The 19222-nt window shown below is 50.2% G+C and overlaps 7 protein-coding genes across 7 annotated transcripts; 4 read left to right on the top strand and 3 right to left on the bottom strand.

Moving 5' to 3' along the window:
* Positions 1–930: 930 nt before the first annotated feature.
* Positions 931–1488, top strand: BO83DRAFT_302377 (uncharacterized protein; the record flags this gene model as incomplete). Its single annotated transcript, XM_025527149.1, has 2 exons — positions 931–1077; positions 1243–1488. Coding segments are annotated over 2 exons (393 nt in total), but the record flags the coding sequence as incomplete, so codon positions are not given.
* A 147-nt stretch (positions 1489–1635) lies between these two features.
* BO83DRAFT_442533 (glutaminase) lies at positions 1636–4111 on the top strand (the record flags this gene model as incomplete). The annotated part of the gene is made up of 2 exons (XM_025536420.1): positions 1636–1768; positions 1851–4111. 2 exons carry the CDS (start codon positions 1636–1638, stop codon positions 3776–3778), a joined length of 2061 nt encoding a protein of 686 aa, XP_025393050.1. The 3' UTR covers positions 3779–4111.
* Positions 4112–5465: 1354 nt separating this feature from the next.
* BO83DRAFT_394574 (uncharacterized protein) lies at positions 5466–8244 on the top strand (the record flags this gene model as incomplete). Its single annotated transcript, XM_025533019.1, has 9 exons — positions 5466–5504; positions 5592–5741; positions 5907–6000; positions 6163–6252; positions 6613–6682; positions 6776–6904; positions 7285–7331; positions 7653–7777; positions 7873–8244. 9 exons carry the CDS (start codon positions 5466–5468, stop codon positions 8242–8244), a joined length of 1116 nt encoding a protein of 371 aa, XP_025393049.1.
* An 852-nt stretch (positions 8245–9096) lies between these two features.
* BO83DRAFT_394573 (uncharacterized protein) lies at positions 9097–10227 on the top strand (the record flags this gene model as incomplete). The annotated part of the gene is made up of 1 exon (XM_025533018.1): positions 9097–10227. The coding sequence occupies one exon, from the start codon at positions 9097–9099 to the stop codon at positions 10225–10227; it is 1131 nt and encodes a 376-aa protein (XP_025393048.1).
* Positions 10228–11951: 1724 nt separating this feature from the next.
* Positions 11952–12590, bottom strand: BO83DRAFT_302661 (uncharacterized protein; the record flags this gene model as incomplete). Its single annotated transcript, XM_025527159.1, has 3 exons — positions 11952–12142; positions 12235–12444; positions 12548–12590. 3 exons carry the CDS (start codon positions 12588–12590, stop codon positions 11952–11954), a joined length of 444 nt encoding a protein of 147 aa, XP_025393047.1.
* A 1188-nt stretch (positions 12591–13778) lies between these two features.
* Positions 13779–15080, bottom strand: BO83DRAFT_302367 (uncharacterized protein; the record flags this gene model as incomplete). Its single annotated transcript, XM_025527146.1, has 1 exon — positions 13779–15080. The coding sequence occupies one exon, from the start codon at positions 15078–15080 to the stop codon at positions 13779–13781; it is 1302 nt and encodes a 433-aa protein (XP_025393046.1).
* A 1220-nt stretch (positions 15081–16300) lies between these two features.
* On the bottom strand, positions 16301–18905 carry BO83DRAFT_442525 (DEAD/DEAH box helicase; the record flags this gene model as incomplete). The annotated part of the gene is made up of 1 exon (XM_025536419.1): positions 16301–18905. The coding sequence occupies exon 1, from the start codon at positions 18896–18898 to the stop codon at positions 16301–16303; it is 2598 nt and encodes an 865-aa protein (XP_025393045.1). The 5' UTR covers positions 18899–18905.
* Positions 18906–19222: the final 317 nt, after the last annotated feature.

The raw sequence follows: 19222 nt of genomic DNA, 5'->3' as shown, positions 1-19222 counted from the left end.
AGAGGCAGTCAAACTCACCTGCAAGAGAATCCATAGAAGGCAGGCGTTTGGAAGATCCTTACGCCTTACCCGTGTGACACATGGACCAAAGCTCACACTACTAACCAAACTATATGCATGTACTTTTCTTGAGCGACAGCTTGTCATCCTCTTCCTGCTCGCCGGATCTGCATAAGCTCTCACTTCAATCGAAACTCTAATAGCGCTACGAAAATAAGAGCCTATTTGACTGAGAACATCAACCGGTTTCTTGGACATGGTTGAACCGTGACTAAGAATGAAGTCACTGACTCCTGCAACGCGATGGATCAAGCAACGAGGAATGCCCATCATGGCCTGCAGCTATCCGGCAGCCTGTGATGACCTGGCCAGGATGTGGTAAGCCCCTCGGTCGCTTCCTTTTACCCATATCCCGTAAACATTCCCTGGTGTCACAGGCAAGGGATCATACGTATCCAGGGTCGGGGCCAGACCAACCCTGCGGTGACAAAAGGTCTTCCAAACCCCTCCGCAAGTCTGATACCAATGGCTTGTAGCCACATTCAGGCGGTTCCATGGTGGCAAATACTTGGCTTCATCAAAGTGCCAGGGGTTGCATTGTTGCGTAGAAACGAAAGGCGTCGACAGAAGCTACATTTTGTCGTTCGACCCTTGGAAGGAAGGCGGACGATGAAGTTGCAGGAATAGGCTTTGGTGCTAACGAGACTCTGCAGGGCTGCTATCTCACAAACTTAAGCATAACATAGGATCACACGTGCCCCGCGTGCCGATGCAGAAGACAAGGTTTGCTTCTGAGGACAAACCTTGGCAGAATGCTCCCTTGGGAAGCTCCTCTGCAGCCCAGTCTCTACTCGGCCATATCTCGCCCTGAATGTGCCCCTGGACCCCTTTGAATGCAGCCCTGGGCCTTCGAGAAGATTTATCTCCCGCTTCACTATTCCGAGGATGGGTAGATCGTGGAATCAGGGACGACCCAGCGATGAACCCGACCCGGGAGCCCCACGATCAGCCATGGAAAACCATCTCAAGGGTCTTCCAACTTGCAAGGAGAAAAATCGGCAGAAAAGGTATACTTTAGTGAGTGACTTGGCCTGGAAACAGGATTGAAGCGGGTTGTGAACATCTGGAATGCGGGGGTAGTGACCTTGTTTGAAGAATGTGAGAGCCCGGGGCCGGCCTAGAGCGAGCCGAGGACGGCGACAGATTGACAGGAAACGTCGACGATGATCTACGATCTGAAAGATGCGATCTGCCGGGCCCGTCTCAGGGCTGAATAATGGGATTCAGGACCCGGGGGTAAGTCTCAGGTCCACCACCACGATTGGTCGCCGCTTGGCTGGGCTGCTGCCTTTACATGCCGAACTATGGACGAGAACGAATGCTAGCCATGAATTGGTACCGCGCCCTTATCACTTTCTTGCTAGAAATGAAGCCTACCAGAGCAGCAAATCTTATGACCCACTTCTTCCAAAAAAGGTATGTTCCTGAATGGAATTGTGCAGTAGGAGACAATGAAGGGCAGAGTACTTGAATGCCGGACTCCCTAGAGGGGTCCGCATGCTGCCACAGGTGAGCGGCGACATTATTGTATAGCACATACCCCTTCATCTCTTTCTACCTTTCTTCTTGTAGATCATGAGGTGCTTTGGGATATCATGTCTCCTATGGGCCTGGGGATGCGCTCTTCTTCAAGTTGTCGTGTCTGCTTCTTTTGCTCCTCTCCTGCCGCCGGCTTATCCACTTGCTGTTCGCAGTCCCTATCTGTCTTGTTAGTCCTGCCTCTGCTTTGAAGTTCAATCTTGATTCGCATTGCTTGATCATGTAGAATAAACGCATACTGACGTGTACAGCTTGGCTTCCCGGATATCAGGCATCGAGCCTTCCCTCTAGTTCACCTCAGTTTTGGTTTGGGAATAACCTTACCTGGTCTGTCATTGCTCGTGTAAATGGTCAGGCGTACAGTCTTTTCGGGGTCTGTGAGAAATTAGAAGGCATCCAGGCTGCTACTGTCAGAGATGGCAATTTCACCTCGACGCACAGCACTTTTCTGCTGACAGCCGGGTCGAAAAATTTCACTCTCGACTTCTTTTCGCCTGTCTCCCCAACAAATTATCTACGCCAGTCTCTGCCCTTTTCTTACCTCACGATATCAGTTAGTGAGATATCGAGCAACGACTCTGTCCAGATCTACTCTGACATTGATTCGTCCTGGACCGGTCAATCGGATAACGCCACTTGGGCTTTCTCAGAAGCCAACAAAATTTCAGTCTTTCAGCTGAGTCCCGTGGAAGAGGCCTTGTTCTCGCAAAATTCTCAAGAGCAAGCGCTTTGGGGTCAGACGGTTTACGCCACGCGGGCTCAAAATGGAAGCGTTCTCTCTTCTGCCTCGGGGCCGTTGTCCGCGATCCGCTCTCAATTTGTGGCCAATGGATCACTGGGCAATTCTTACGCAAACTGGACATCTGACGGTGTTGTCGCATTTGCGCACGAGTTCGAAACGACTACGAAGACTACTTCGATCACTTTCGCCATAGGCCATGTGCGCGAGCAAACCATTAACTACCTTGGTAATACGCAAACTGGGTACTACCGAGCAATCTACCCAAACACTACATCCGCCGTCTCGTATTTCCTTGACGACTACTCGGACGCGCTGAATGAGTCAATCAACATGGACGAGTTCATCCAAAAGGGCGGAGAATCATCATACGGCACTAACTACTCCGATATACTTGCGTTATCTCTCCGCCAAATCTACGGTGGCATGGAACTCACAATCCCAAATGACACACTAAACACCAACGACACCATGGCCTTCATCAAAGAGATATCCAGCGATGGAAACATCAACACCGTCGACGTCATCTACGCATCCTTCCCAGTCTTCTACGTCCTAAACTCCGACTACATCCGCCTCCTCCTAAAACCCGTATTCGAATACATGGACCAAACCAACTACACCTACGACTTTGCCGTGCACGACATCGGGATGGACTACCCCAACGCCACCGGCCACAGCCCCAAGGGAGAGTTCATGCCCGTCGAAGAGAGCGGAAACATCCTCATCATGACCTACGCCTACGAAAGCGCAATCAACACAACCAGCATCACAAGCACCTACTCCCCCCTTCTGCAGAAATACGCTCAATACCTAAGCACCAACGGGAAATACCCCGACGCACAACTCTCCCTCAACGACGCCCTAGGCAAGGTCGCAAACCAAACCAACCTCGCCATGAAAGCGGCCAGCGGCCTCGCCTCCTACGGCCACCTAACCTCGCAGCAAAACTACACCGACGCAGGCAAATCCATCGCTGACGCCCTCTATAACGGCCGTCTCGGCACAGACCCCAATGGAACCTACTTCACCACCCAGTACGACAACGACTCCTGGTTCCTCGCGTACAACCACTACGCGGACGTTTTATTTTCCTTTGGCCTCTTCCCCGAAGAAGCATATAACGCCACCACAGCCTTCTACCCCACAGTCCGCAAACCAGCTGGCGTAGCCCTCGACGCTAACCTCGACTGGGGCCAAACGAACTGGCAGGGCTTCGTGGCGGCAACGGTCACCGATGATGCAAGGGACATGTTCATCTCCGATATCCATGCCTATATTGCTAATGGTCTCAACGATGCACCCTTCTCGGACCGTTACTGGGTACAAGATAGTACGACTGGTGAGGCCGGTGAGTACTTTGCGTTTCGAGCGAGGCCGGCACTGGGAAGTCATTTTGCGTTGATGGCGCTGCAGGGGGCGGATCAGTGGGTGGGTTGATTGCAGTGCTTAATGTGTTTGGTATATATATATACACATTTCAGTCTGGGCGTATTGTACATAGGTTAGATTAAGTTCAGATTTGGAATTAGAGGCCACTTGTCGGAATCGATCCATGCATAGTCCCTCGCTATGGAATAGGACCTATGATTCACTTGCAGGAATATTTGCATCTTTGGCGCGACTAAGTGCATATATATATATATATATTGATGGTAATGTTCGCATAAATAGGGATAGTAGGTGTTAGACAAACAAACACCTTCAAATATTAACTGAAGACATAAATGATTGAAGTATGCACAATGTACATATGGACTCTAGCACTATTACTGGTAGTAGTCTAGTAATTATATATATAGTCAGCGATTACGTATATTTGTCTACGACTATTCGTTACCGTGCTACAACTATACTGTAATGGATGTTACTTTTGTGGTGTCATAATTTACTAAGATTGCCTTCCGAACATATAAATAGCATGTAGTATAAATATAATACATCACAATCCAGCTTATCAACGCTACTACTACAGAGATACTACGTACTAGAAGTAACTAATTATACACCTACTTATTTATAGAAGAAGTGACGGGCTGAGGCTCAATGTTCTATGCAGTGGGTTGGGTGCATTATCTAGGTCACCATGGTAGACAAGAGGTTTTCTAGGGAGATGATGCCGGGGGGCAATGGATAATTGCCGGGTCACAGTCACAGTTAGCAAGAGGTATTCATAGTTGCCAAGCCGAGTCGATAATAATTGGTCTTATTGCCTGACAGATGACGTTTCTGACTGACAGCAGGCTTGTGATGCAGGTTTTGTATCTTTGGACAAGCTGAAGCTGTAGCTTACACGTCTATATGCTACGTATTCAAGGAATTTTGTGTGCGGATTGTAGGTATATTGAAATGTGATAGGCTGTTCAACATCGCTGGCTGATAAGACTTTCTGGTTAGTGAGTGGATGGCCTGTGTTGTGACTCCTGAGCACGGTCTGCATTTGTGAGTGCCATTCTAGCATGCTGTCAGGCAAGCAATGTAGTAGCAAGTTTAGTAGTGTAGTGTCCTGTGAGGAAATCTACGCATCAGAAGTCTGCTTGCAGCTTGTGGATAACTCTGGTCCTACTGGTTGCGAGTATACTTCCAGCCCCAATTCTACTGAGCAATTGCCGAGTTCCCGGTTGGGATTGAAATGGGGCGAATTTGGAGGCTGTTCCATAACGCAGCAAACTGCGTAGAAAGTAATCCGTCAGCGGAGGCATCGGATGCAGACGTACGATTCCTTCAAGGACCTTCGCCCTTCGATTTGTCGATAGCTTCTGTCCGGTCTTCAGACAGACCGAAACCCCACTATGGGCAAAGCGTCATCTCAACTCATCACGGCGACTCCGTATGCTGTGCCAGTCGAGAAACAAACGTAGTGACCTCCATGTCGCACACTCTGTACACATCTGCTTCTTCGGTTCGGCGTATCTCGGGCCCAGCTGACCCAAGTGGTCTGACGAATACCCCAACATGTCCACTCTCTAACCGAAGTATTCCTAGGATCCTGGACGAATCAACTTGCTGATGCCTTGTCAAGCGCCCATGCAACCCCTCCTAGCGCTGCAACTGTGGGCTCGATACAGTGCTAAGCCATCGAGCATGGAACAAGCATCCCGGATAGGCAGCCAGGTCCAACAGGTTCATGGCACCATGTCCCGTCGTTGGTCATGTAGAGTGGCCAGTTCGTTTAACATCGAGTGGTCCCAGATAACAGACAAGTTGCGGGATGGAGTGGATTCATATAGAAGCAAGGTCTGCATTTTCCCAGTCGGGAATGACGATGACGTCTTGCAGGAAGAGAAGGATTTGCGGAGACGGTGTATCTGATGTGCTGGCTAATCAGCAGCATCTGCTCACCGGTATGGTCCAATCCGATATCCAACGCGCGCGACATTTTGCTAGCGCCATGCCTATTCGAGTCAAAGCGGCCGACCCTCAGGCGCATCTGGGCGCATGAAAAATCTTACCAGAAGATTCAGTGAAGAGGTCTGTGACATGAAATCCACTCATGGCTTAAGCCAGGCCCGCTGTCGAGGGCATTGGCCCCAACAGCGGTCGTTTCTTCTGATCCAACCTAGATTAGCCCGTTGGCGCGGTTAGGGTGAATCCGTTCCCCCGGCGAAAATCGGATGGACCCACTGGCCGCCTTTATGATCGCGGTACCAACGGTGAGGCCGGTTACCTCCGCCGGCCGAGATGTAGATGGGACTAGTATAGTGGTATCGCGATCCTAGCTAGCCTGGTTTATTCCAGCTGGAGCTCGAGGATTACTCACACGCGCGATATGGCGCAAAAGCGCCGGGCGGAACGGTCGGGCTTTTAGTCCGAGGTATGGCTAGCTGTAGGATGCATGCACCTCGCACTGTGGGCTGAGCTTGATCATTGGACAGCGAGGGCAACGTCACGGACGATTGGTGGGATGCCTATGTGTGATGCTGCTGGGAAGGCGTGGGAGGCATGGGCGTGGGTGTGGGAGAGGCTGCGGAAGAGGCTTTGTCGCAGCCGGGGTCCATCATCCACGGAAAGTTACGCCATGGTGCCACCGTGCTCATTCCATCGAGTTTCTTTGAAGTAGCAAAAGAACAAGCGGGAGGATCAGTAACTCCTCCGTGACCGGCAACGGCTCGCCCCTCTTAAGCGGGGTATTATCTCTTGATGGATTGACTGATTCAAAATGGTCGTGATCGAACCATAGCTAGCTAGCTATGAGAGGATTGGAGTTTTGGCTGACATCATTGGGTCAAGCGTCTCATGATTTTGGAGCCGAAGGCGATATTCGGAGATGTGAGACACGGAAGCCATGCAACAGAGACACAACGTGGATGGAGAAGAAGGAGGTATTGAGACACTAGCTGTCTAGTGAGGGTAGTAGTGTAGGTGTACAGTTGTAGCTACAATAGTCAACAACAGTCCAATGGTGAGTAACGAACCATCGAATCAGGCCTGAGGCAGCCTCGGGCGGCGGGAGAGTCACGGGCCCGCACCCCTTATGCCAGATCCGGCAAGGCGGGAGGATAGCAGGCCAATGAGAAGACCGATAAGCCCCCAAGAATCTGAGTTACCCAAAACAGCAAAAGCAGGGTTCATGGGGGCCTAGCACTAAGCCACGATAGGCAAAGGGCCAGAAGCCGAAGATGGGGATTTGACTTTTAGGTTTTTTGGCTGCAAGTGGATGTGGTGTGGATCCCGGCTTTGTCCCAAGACGGCATGACGAGAGAGATTCATTGCTGGCTTGTCGGGGTTTAAGCATCAATTTTTTTTTTCTTGTTCTTGTCTTTCCCCCCCGCCCGCCTCTATGTCCATCCCTCCATCTCTATTCTCCATTCGGAACGGATGTCCATCAGTTCCGGGATGGACCGGTGCTTCTTATTCAGTTTCGGGGGAAGATCTGGGATAAACTACACTTTAGTTCCATTAATAGTCAGTAGATTATTGTAGGATAAACCGGGGGGATGCTTCAGGGGGTGTGACTGCTTATTCCTGATTGGGTCAATTGGGCTGGTGGCCGGTGGGGCATGTCAAGGATGGGGGAAGAAAAGCACACCACTAAACCCGACTAAATCAGTACTAGTGAGCTGTTGGTATCAGATAGTAAGTATTATCTAGTAGTGAACAGTTAACCCTCTTTTTCCTTTTTCTCTCTCGTTTTCCATTCCCAGGTGGAAGATCTCAGACGGTATACCATGTAGAGTAGGATGAACACTGGCCATGCATGGTACTTGCTTAGTTTTATTTCTTTTTTTTAAACCAAGAATTGTAAAGTCGTACATCTTTAATAAATGATCATCCTCTCAAGATGGCAAGTCATCAGCGAGCTGGGTCATGACAGACAAGAGACAGAAAGAAAGAGGCAACGATGATCCAGGGTTGACCAAGATGACCATTTGCCCATTCGACCGCATGATGCATCATCCTGTCTCTGTCTCTTTCCCTTCTGTTGCTACGGCGGTTGGGGCGCCGAGCCCTTCGTAGCGCTGCATTGAACACCACAAATTCTTTTTTTTTTTTTTGCCCGCATTTACTGGTTTCGTCTTTGGGGGGAAGGCCAGAGCCATCCAGTTCCATCCAAACCATCCAATCCATGCCATCGGGGATTCGCACTCTTACTGCCTCCGTGCAAAGACAACGGAAGTGGGGCAGCGATCTATCGGCTAGCTTTGGACAACTTTGGAATTATTGTTGGAAAAGTGCTTTGGTGGTGGAGGGAAAAAGTGGGCTGTGGAATTGAAGGTGGTCTCGTTGAGCGGGTTTTGGAACCTTCTCCCGGAATAGAGGCCAAAACCTCTTTAGTTTCTCTCTCTCTCCCTCTCTCTCTCCTTCTCTTCAAAAAGCATGGGGAGTCGGTCGTCTGTTTGGATATTAAATCTCATGGATCTCCAACTATCCACTCCGGCCAAGAAGGTGTTGTTGTTGAAAGTTGAGCTGTAACAGTTGGAGGGGACCACGGCTTCTTGCTTGTTTGATTTAAGGGACTGTTTTTCATATTTATTTTTCCTTCTTTTTACACTTCATATGAAACATCCCCCCTCCTCCCTTCCATCCTTGACGCTTCTGTTTCCACCTTGCGCCTGCTGGGAAACCTCCCCCCCCTCCCTCCCTTCAACCCTCCCCGGCATCTTCTGCTCCTTTACCCAGAACCTGGACAGAAGGAACAAAAGAACACGACAGGGAAAAATAATAATATAATCCCTAAGAAAGAAAAAAGTCCCCAGCAATGCCTGCACGGCGCACTTACAGAGCCCCGGCGCGGAATGGCTGTTTTGAGTGCAGGAACCGGCGAATCAAGGTAGGTGCTCTTGGGGTTTGAGTCCCGGTGAAGCTTAACTTAAGTTGCCTGACCTGGCCTGCTATTTTCTTGGTTGTTTGGTCCACTAAAGTTTCCATCCTTTTTCCCTTCTTCTACTGCTACTTTCTTCTTTACATTTTCCCTCTTTTTTAATTTTCTCTCTTCTATTATTTTCCCTTCTCCCTTCCCCCAATTCCCTCCTCCCCCATCATTGCCTGGATGCCTGGATGCCTGAATGATGCAGTGATCCCCTTCCCTTCCCTGCCTCCTTCCTCCACTCCTCCCTCCTACCTTTAAATATGTACCTATCAGTGGAGCTTTATCTGCTTGTTTGATTACTGCTGTGGACTGGGACCTTTGCTACTTTTTGTTCCCACCACCACCACCACCCCCTCCCCTGAATTATTACACTACACCACTTTTCTGTGGTTCTTCAAATCGGGACTGGTAGTCCTGTGTCGCCCTCATAGATGCTAATCGAACCGGGATGCAGTGCCCCAACGAACACCCCCAGTGCTCCCATTGCACCAGCGACAACATAATATGTCAATATATTCCCTCCTCCACCTCCTTGGTCTGGCCTAGGGTCAAGTCTCGCTCCACCACCCCGACCCTTCCCCCATCCCGCACCGCCTCCCCTTCCCACGTGAACCCCAGGATTTTCGCTGAATACCGCGTCGTCATGGACCCCGTTGCCCCTTCTACTCCCACCGGGGAGCTGAACATTCAAGACCTCGAGTTGATGATGCAATGGTGCACGACCACATACCGCTCGGTTTCGCGAAATACCTCGGTAGAAGGAATCTGGCAGGGCGTAGTGCCAAGGGAAGCCATGCGCCACCCATTCTTGATGCACGGCATCTTGGCTCTCTCCGCCCTGGATCTGGGCTTCAACTGCCCCTCCGGTCCGCCCAAAGACTATTACATCCGAACCGCCCAGGCACACCAGTCCCGGGCTGTGACCGGTCTCAGCAAGATCGCGGGACGTCTGGATCAATCCAACTGCAATGCCGCTTTTGCTCTGTCCAGTATCATGGTGGTCTTTTCCTTCGCCCTCCCTCGGACGACGAACAAACTCGGGGACGTCCTGAATGAGCTTCTCAACATATTTCGGTTCACACGCGGGTCGGTGGACGTCCAAGGAGGAATCATCAATTGGGTCGCGGATGGCGAGTTCAGCCCGCTTCTCGAGTGCGACACCTCGCAGCCGACCATGCCCGACACGTCTCGGCTGGCCATCATGTCGCTGACACGAATGAACGCGGACCTAGCCAGCCGCGATCCCGCCCATGATAAGGACACGTATGACACGACGATCCGGTACCTGAGCTACTCGCTGGACAAGCTGGCCCGGGGCGGAGAAACCATGATTATTGCCTTCCAGTGGATCTTCCAGATCCCGCCGCGATACTTGGATTTGCTGCAGCAGAGACAGCCCTTTGCGTTAGCCATCTTGGCCCATTACGCGGTGATTATCCACTCGTTGCGAGGACATTGGTGGATGGGCGAGTGGGGAGCGCGGTTGATCCGGGAGATCGGCCAGCGCCTGGGTGCAGACTGGAAAGACTCAATCAGTTGGGTGGTGGACGCGACAGGATGCTATATTCCTCCAGTCTGAGACGGTTCATGGACGAGATGTATAAGTACCTATTTTTTTCTATTCTCCAGTGCGCATTGTTCATTTCAGACACCAGATATGGATGCATCTGCGCGCTGGAGAGTACATTGTTCGGTCACCATGACCATTCTTGAGAGACGCGTGCAGCGTGCACGCTGCCCGTCGACATACCTTGAAGCAGGCGGGAACACCCCTGCCATCCGCGGGCCAGGCTCTACCATGAGTGACCTACACAGAATTCATGCAGTCTTGAAGAAGAGGGAGTCATGCAGTGAACTGTAATAGAAAGGAGACCAGAACACGACGGGAAGTGACATTTGGGGAGGCCGACCGGGAATAAGCACTAAGAGCGGAGCGGAATGAACAGCACAACGAAGAAAGACAAATGCGACAAACTAGTGGAATCTAGTTGGTTAGTCGATGGACATGAAGGAGAGGAGATCCGACCGCCAATCACTCGACAGCGCAAACTGAACCAGGGTGCTGGACATCTACACCACCTACAACTATCTATGGCATGATCGCATGGGACGCATACTCACTTAGCGTGAGATGGATGATACCTCATAAGCAATATACGGAGTACTTGATTGGTATTGCATTTCTATTCCAGAGCAAGCTATGCATACATACATTTTATTCGGATTATAGATTCATACACAATCTACACTATTTACCTCGGCAATAGACAGAATTAGCAGAACCCCAAGTAATAATAATAATACCCCTAGTAATAACCACTAAAAGAAACAAGGCAAGAAAAAGCAATATGCAGCCCTCCCCATAGATAAGCCCCCGCGATTTCATTGGAGATCTCACTACTAATAACAATAGTGCCAACAACCACACTACAAAAGGGCCCCGGTGTGCCCTGCCAACCTTCGTAAAAGAAAATAAATGAGTGGAAATGAGATCAAATGGTTTGAATAACTAAAGGCACACACATATTATACTTTGAAAGAAAAAAAAAGAAAAACAATACCCCCAGTCCAAACGCAACAGCAATCAAAAGTATGAAATGAGATGAAACGACAAAATCCGACCCTCGCGCCGTTCTTTTTCCCCACGTCCGGGTTTCTTTACTACATGGGTATTCTTCAAAAACACAAAAAACAGATCCTGGCCGAATGGGAGCAAATATGATGATAAGAAATGATAAGGAAGGGAGAGGATGTGTGAAAGTGGGAGATCTCTCTCTCCATCTGAGGAGATGGGTATAGAGATGGAGAGATGAGTAGGTGGGTAGGTAGGTGGTGTCGAGCACTACCTGCACCTGCACACTGATCTGCTTGGGGATTGTTAGGAGCAGGTAGTGCAGGTATCGGTCGGTCGGTCGTCAGTCAGTCGAAGTATAGATAGATGGGATGCTCTCATCCCATCCATCTCAGAAGTCCGGTTCAGTTCAGTCCAGTCCGGTCCACTCAAGAGAGAGGGGCGGAAACACAAGCACACACACATATGGTGCAACGATAATCACACGTTTGGAGAAGAGTCAAAGCCAGAAAAGCACAGCGCAGCCAGAGCAAAGAAAGAAATAAAGAAGGAGAATAGTAAGTTAGCGTGAGCGACAGAACGCAGCTCACTCTCCCTCACTCACTATCTCTTCCCATACCTCACCACGCCATGCCACACATTGCCATGCCATATCTGCCAGCAGAAATGACTGACAGAAATAACTTCCAGCAATAGATCCAACCTCATCCTCAACTCCAAACATGTGCTAGTCAACTGGACGGATTCCGTTCTTCACCGTCCCCACCACCAGCACCGGCACCCTCGCCAGCGACACTGGCGGTCTCAGCTTCCTTCCTGCGATCCTTCGATTGCGTGCGCACACGCCTCAACTGCTCCTCTTCCTGTTCGCGCACGCGCTTCTCTTCTTCCGCGGAAGGGATATATGCGTTTGCAGCGCCGCCTGGATAACATTACAACCCATTGATTAGCTCATTATTTGAAAAGACACGACCACGGACAAAGGGGAGGTATAGGAGGTATAGGGGAAATTACCTCGGCCCATAAAGTGCGGCGCTTCTTCCATGCGCAATGGGGGCGACTCCACATCCTGCATTTCTCGGGCTAATTCGGGGTGTTCCGGATCATTGTGCATCATGTTACCGGAGCCGCCGCGACCGGTGGTGAAGATGTCTTGTTTGATGGTGGGGGTGACGAGGTCCTTTGGGGTGGTGCGGGATTCATTGCGGCCGGAGAAGATGTTGCCTGTGAGGGGAGCAATGTCGCGTTAGATGAGATGATGTTGTGAGTTAAAAGGGAGACTGAGAAAGAGAGGGAGAGGCAGAGGGAGAGATAGTGCTAAACATACCTGCGCCGCCGCGGCCGTGGGAGATGTTTCTAGCGCCGCCCATTGTTGCCGAACAGGGAGGGAGTGGAGGGGAAGGGGAGGGCGGAGAGAATGCGATCGGGAGAGTGGATGATCAGAGTAAGTAGTAAGGGAAGTATGGGATGCGATTGATTGCGAAGGCGCAACAACGCGAAAGTGAACTCTCAATCAAGAGAATGAAGGAGAAGATGAGAAGATGATTTGCAAGAGGAGTGGGAGGGAAAGCAAGCACGCAATAGCTAACCCAGCAATGATCAACACAAAAAAAAAGAGAGAGAGAGAGAGCTGAGGAGCCGCCAAAGTGGCAAAGGCCGCGAGCGAGAAAGAAAGACTGAGCGGAAAGAAAAAGACAGAACGAGCAGCCAAGACTTTTGATTTTGATCAAATGACGTCCTGCTTTTGGGGCCGAATGACCGAGACGGTTTTTTTTTACACTTCTCGTTTTCGTCGCATTGATTCCATCCCACTATTCTACACTTGAGTGATATCTCCTGTTACTACATCTTTCTATTTTTCCCCTATTTTTTCATTTCCTCCTTCATCATCATGTTCATCAATCTTGAAGACTAAGTTCATCCCTCTTACCTCATTCATGGGCGCCGACCATGCCTGAAAAGTGGAAACTTCTTAATCTAACTTGACCCCACTTTTTCCCTTTTATTATACTTATGTTCTATATTACCTTGGATTATGATTTTCCTTGTTTCATTCCAGAACTTTTTGCCGACTGATGGAAACCCAGTGGAAAATTCTTCCTAGTTGTTCTTTTGGATACTAGTATATTTTTAGTCGATAAATTGTATTACTATGTACTACTGCTGCATAGTAAGTAGGTCTAGGCTTTCCCCGCAGGGAGTCTATCTATCTATTCTCTTCCAACGGATTAGAATTATAGCTATGAGATGGTTTAGTGAAGCAATGTGTTTCAAGCAATGGGAGGGGGGAAACAGCATTACTTATATACTGGTTAGAAAGTGCTTTTCCTGTGTGAATATCTACTATCCCTGAGGGCTGCTGTTCAGAACTGTAGCAAGGGGATGGGTGATAGCAAGAACCACGTACAGTCAATTCTGCAAGTATAGTAATTCTATTATTCACAAACCAAAGAAACCATTATGTATATATACACACCATAAACATTAATCCAGTCATGCGTGTTCATAAACCAGTGCATCCCATCCATGCTATGCGTTGCTGCATACAGCGTATATAATCATGCCGAACCGTCCATCTGGAATAATCGATCCATGTCCATTTCGTACGCCTGCTCAAATCCCATACTCCAGACCCCGTGCGCGCCCTTGACGCGATACGGCCCCTCCCACTTCCACGACTTTTTCTTCTCCTTGTACGAAACTGCTCCAACATGCTGCATCTGTGACGGGGAGATGGCCAGTCGGTCTAGCTCGGCCCGCCCCGCCTGCATCTCGATCACGCTATCCACCGCCTTGGTGGGGATTACGTCCTCCATGTGCTCAAAGTACTCCAGGAGGGCTGGAACGTTCTCGCGATTGAAGAGAAGGGCCTGCGAGCAGCAGCCGTGCGCGTTCATCACGTGCACCCCATCCTGCATCGGGTACCAGGTGACCCGACCAGCCAGAAAGAAGAGGGTGATCAGTAGCGGCACGCAGAAGAAGCAGACTACCAGCAGGAACGAGTTGGTGAGGATGCCCTGAGTAGCGCGGATCTTCCGCCGAGTGTACATGCCTGCACTGGCGCAGAGGGAGACGAGCAGCACACTCCAGGACAGGTAGATGGGCCAATTCTCCGAGTTCCAGCCGAGGAACTTCTCCGTGTAGAAGAGCCGCAGGTATAGCCAATCCTTAATCGTATCGTGTCGGCGCCAGTCCTCTACCTGCTGAACGCTGCGCATAGTATGCTCATACCAATTGCGCTGGGCCACCACGTCGTCCTCCAGCATGATGATCCACGGCGCGTCGGTCATGTCGTAGCATGCCTGTAGCCCGAGCCGGTAGTCGATCAGAGACTTCTTCTTTATGTTATTCTTCTTCTCCAAGTTCATAATAATATACCCGGGTGCGTCGACATCGTCGTAGGTGAGTACGTGGTCAACGACATTCGATAACCATGTCTGATTGTAATCCGGGTGATCGGAGGGTTTGCTCAGGGCGAAGAGCACTTGGACGGTCAGCGCCGCTCGCTGCTCGGGTGAGAGGGTATCAAGAATCGAAGCAACGGTTGTGTCGAGGTCCTGCTGCAGGGGACGCTTCACGGTAACGATGCCGACACAGGCGGTCTTCTCCCGTGGCGGGCTGACATGGGAGACGGGACGGGGCGGGACATTGTCGGAACGATTGAAGACAGACAGCCACTCCAGCGATTCGTGAATCCGTTGGAGACTGTATCCCGGGCGATAGCCTTCGGTGGGCTGGAAGAAGAATGAGCCTGGGTCACGGGCGGACCGGAAGTGGCAGATGATGATAAGGAAGAAAAAAAGGATGGCGTAAGAGGACAGAAGCAGCCTCTGCTTTCTGTTGAAGTGATTGAAAGCCATCGGTCACATACTGGTTGGCAGAACGATCAGGAGGGAAAGGAGGAGAGAGAGGATGGAGGGGAGAGAGGGAAGGAAAGGAAAAGAGGGAAAAAGGAAAACAAAAAGGCAGGACCGGATTGCGACAGCAGATAAGCCAGCAGCGGACTAGCAAGAGTTAGCTTGGAGCCATGTTGATGAGACTTGCTGCTTTTGAAGCCCTGGGCCCTCAGGGTCTGCCCATCGCTTAGTTTGCTCTAGTCATTTGCTGGCCAGCTGATAGTCCGGCCGCTCTTTCGTTTATCGGGCCAGTGGAGCGGTGGTCAAAACCCTTCGAGTTGACCCACGCCCGAGTAGCCAAGTTTTGGGATCGCGTTGGCCCATTGGCCGATCACGCGGTGGGCGCCAGGGCTGAGCGCATGCTGTGTAAGGCATTATCCGAGTAGGGATTCGATAATAGGTGCAGGGTTGGGAATAGCGTCAACAGCCATTGTGGGTTTTCCGAAGGTCAATTGGCGGAGAGAGAGAGGGAGAGACAGAATGACGATAAGAATAGCTCGGATTGCTTGCTTGGTTAAGTTACTTTGCTTCACTTGCTTGATTGTCTTGGAGCAAAAGTGAGAGGGAAATTCCATCCCGCGCGGGCTAAAAAAAGCCTGCCCAGAAAAAGCTTAGCCCCAAACGGTGTCCGCCGCCAGAAGAAGAAGAAGAAGAAGATGAGCATTGAGCAGACAAGAACATTGTAGAAAGAACCATCAAAGTGGTGGAAATAATTGACAGTTTCCCTTGCATACTCCGAGCAGTCTCATCATGACACAATCAACAGGGCAGTGCCGATGAAACAATTGATTTAGTGTGATGGCGAAGTGGTTTTAGCACCACTACATTGTCTCAATTATCTTGGTTTTGGATGGAGTCGGTTCTCGTATTGAACCCACTTCAGTGCTGTGCATCCATCACTATCCTGCACTCTCAATTCTCGAGTCCATCCTGCAGACTCGATCACACTAACATTCTCGACCTGTCAAGTTCGTTAAGTAATCAGCTCAGGTCCAAGCTAGGAGGTCAGTGTGACAGCCGGTCACATGATTATACTTGATAGGGAATGTAAGCTTATAAGTGCTGTGCGTTCTGAGTCGGTTGAACTCAGAATTTTAGTCTTTTACCGGATAGTCTAGTCGTACCTATACTCTTATACTAATGCGGATTGTTGGATGTAATCATATAAATTGGACATCTCGCAACTAAATACGTCTCATTTTCCAAGCCCTTTCCGGCTCAACGGAATACTGGTCTTTCCCCACAAGACGATCGGCCTCGTCAAGGTACTTGAAAAACGAGGCGGCGTCCTTTCTGAAGACCTCGCTGCCCAGCCAGTCCCAGTCGCCGATAACGTACTGGGCATTACGTGCCCGGGACAGCATCACGTTGGTCCGCTTCGTCGAGTGGAGGAAGCCGGGGGCGCCATGATTACGTGTAATCAAGACGATGATAACATCAGCCTCCGACCCCTGGGACGCATCCACGGTTTGAATCCTGGGGCGGGGCCGAAGCTCAGAGAATCTCTGGTCCCAAAGCTGGTTCACCAGGGCGACTTGGGCTCTGTAGGGGGACATAATGAGAATGCTCCCGGTACGTCTGTCCAGAAGCTGTTGGGCCAGGCAGATCCCAAGCTCAGCTTCCTGCCCGTGGTACAGGGATCCCGAGGGATCCTTGCGCGTATCCCCTTCACTATGGGGGAGATGGAGGAAATGGGAGAGCCCGCGCAGAGTCCATGTCTTATTCCCCAGGCGGACTGTCAACGGATTCGCCGAGGTGATTTGCATGTCTCTACTCGGCTGACTCCGGAAGGTATCAACCTTGCCCTCGTAGTAGGCCACCGAGGTAGGCTCATAAAGGTCCTTATACGACCTGTAAGAGATATTGAGAAGGGTTTGAGGGTACCCTTTATCAATCAGACGCTCGAAAGCCGATTTTGACCAGGCTGCTTTCCCGGCTGCCGTAAAAACAGGGGGTGATAATTGCTTGTGATCACCCACTAGAAGGACACGGACATCTGCTCTCAGCTGTCCAAGGACATGGAAGAGATCCGGATCGCGGAAAAAGCTGGCTTCGTCAAATATGACGAATTGCGGGTTAAATTTGCGCCGGATCATCTCCTTGACATTGAAAGGCAAGGTGACCACGACTTGGACGTCTTCCATAACGCGGCCGATGAGTTCGCGTCGCTGTCCGTTGTATATGCGGAGCTGTTCTTTGGACATGTCTAACCGGCCAGACTCCCGGAGGTTTTCGATTCCTTTCAGGAATTGCTGGTATTGACGAGGTTGTTCATTGGCAAGATTGATGATCTTGTCAATATCGTCGTAATATCCGTGGACATCGGCGAAAAGTCGAGCTTCTGTATCTGCTCTGCTTCGAAGTCGAATCAACTTCTTGTCGCTATATTTGAATCTGTTAAATGCGCCGTTCAACTGACTCATTACTGCAGCACCTGCTGCGTGAGTCGGCACTAGGATGGCCAACCTGGCCAATCCCACCGACCCACCGCAGAGGAGTTGCCTAACGAACATAGTCACTGCAGCAATTGTTCGCGTTTTGCCCGTACCAGGAGGGCCGACCACAAGAGATAACGAGTGGGTAAACAACTGGATAGTTGCCTCGGTTTGGGCGCTACTGAGCCTCCAGTCATTTGGCACAAGGGATTTGAGATCCCGGGGAGCCGATTTCAATGGATCATGGGTATTCACCCGAGGAGCATTCGGAAGGAAGATAGAGGTTAACGAAATTTTTGGACCATTGTCAGAGGAGATGGCCACTTCCTGCTTTGTACAATCCCGGCAAGCGTCGTCAAAGCTCTCATCGCCCCAGTATTCTGCCAGTGCTCTGATAGCTTTTTGCATTTCGAGCTGAAGCATGTGGTTGGCCACAATATGAACGCCCACGTCATCTTCATCAACTTGCTTGGCAGTCCTAACGTCCACGTTGTTAAGAAGGACTGCATGCATAGGAGCGTCGATCAAGGCGGTCCACTTGGCCGACTTCTCTGTCACCGAGGCCATGAAGTCTTCCGGGAGCCCCGTCTGGCCAGGAATACTATAGTTCTTAGCCTTTTCCTGAGCAAACCATTCTTTGCCCCGAAGAACCAAGTTGCATCCTCTATAGATACGAAAAGGCCGGTCTTCCTTCGGCCAGATCCCTAAGAGGATTCGATTTCCAACCGCAACACCTTTTACTCGGCAGCCGAGAGTAGCAAGACACTTATGTTCCGCGTCGGCTTCGTTGTCGATAGCTTTTTTATTGGAGCTGATGTATTTCTGCTCCTCATCGGAAAGCGCGATTTTTCCCCCCATGAAGACTTCGTGGAACAGCTTGGTATTGTTATCCCACATCTTCCGACTGCTAGGGAATTCCAAGGTGAGTTGGACCACCTTGTCAAGCAAGTTGGCCCTCGCAAGCGGATATGTAGACGGCTTCGGGAGGGTATCTGCATTTGTTGTTTGGGGACTACCATCAGGCTTGACAGTCGTCTTGAAGGTATAAACTATCTCGACATGATTTATGTCGAGCGAAACAGCCTGTATCTGCTCAAGGGAGAGGTTGACGATCCAGAAGGATTCTTTTTTCTCTCTTCCGTCGCCGACGCACACACCCTGGCGGAGCCTCAAGATTGTTCGATAGAGAAGCAAATGAATTGAGGGATCGGTGGCAATCTCTTCGGCCATCGAACCATCTTGTTCCGGGTCATTGTACTTGATAGACTTCACTGGAAACTTGACGTTCGCGCTTGGCTTGGAGAATAGGGGTTGCGCTTGTCCTTTGGTTTCCGAAGGTCCTGACATGTTTGTCTGTACAGCCACACAAGGACCAACAGTTGCTGGATCTTCTTATGCAGATGAGAGAGAGGCCAAGGGGCGACACAAGAAGCAGGCGCTGTGGATGGTGGTGGTGGTGATGATGATGATGATGATGATGGTGGTGGTGGTGGTGGAGGAGGTGGTGGTAATGAGAGAGAGAGAAAACGATAAAAGAGGTAGAAGGGTATAACATTCAAGACCAAAACAAAGAGAACAAAAGAAAAATACCAGGAAATCAAAACCTGTTACGACAGTCTTTTAAAAAAAGGTCAATAATAAAAAAGATGTCAAATTCACATTATGATCTAT

The sequence above is a fragment of the Aspergillus eucalypticola genome (genome assembly GCF_003184535.1).
Source record: "Aspergillus eucalypticola CBS 122712 chromosome Unknown BO83scaffold_1, whole genome shotgun sequence".
NCBI lineage: Eukaryota > Fungi > Ascomycota > Eurotiomycetes > Eurotiales > Aspergillaceae > Aspergillus > Aspergillus eucalypticola.
Note: the sequence above shows the minus strand (reverse complement) of the source record. Positions and strands in the feature narration are given on the sequence as shown.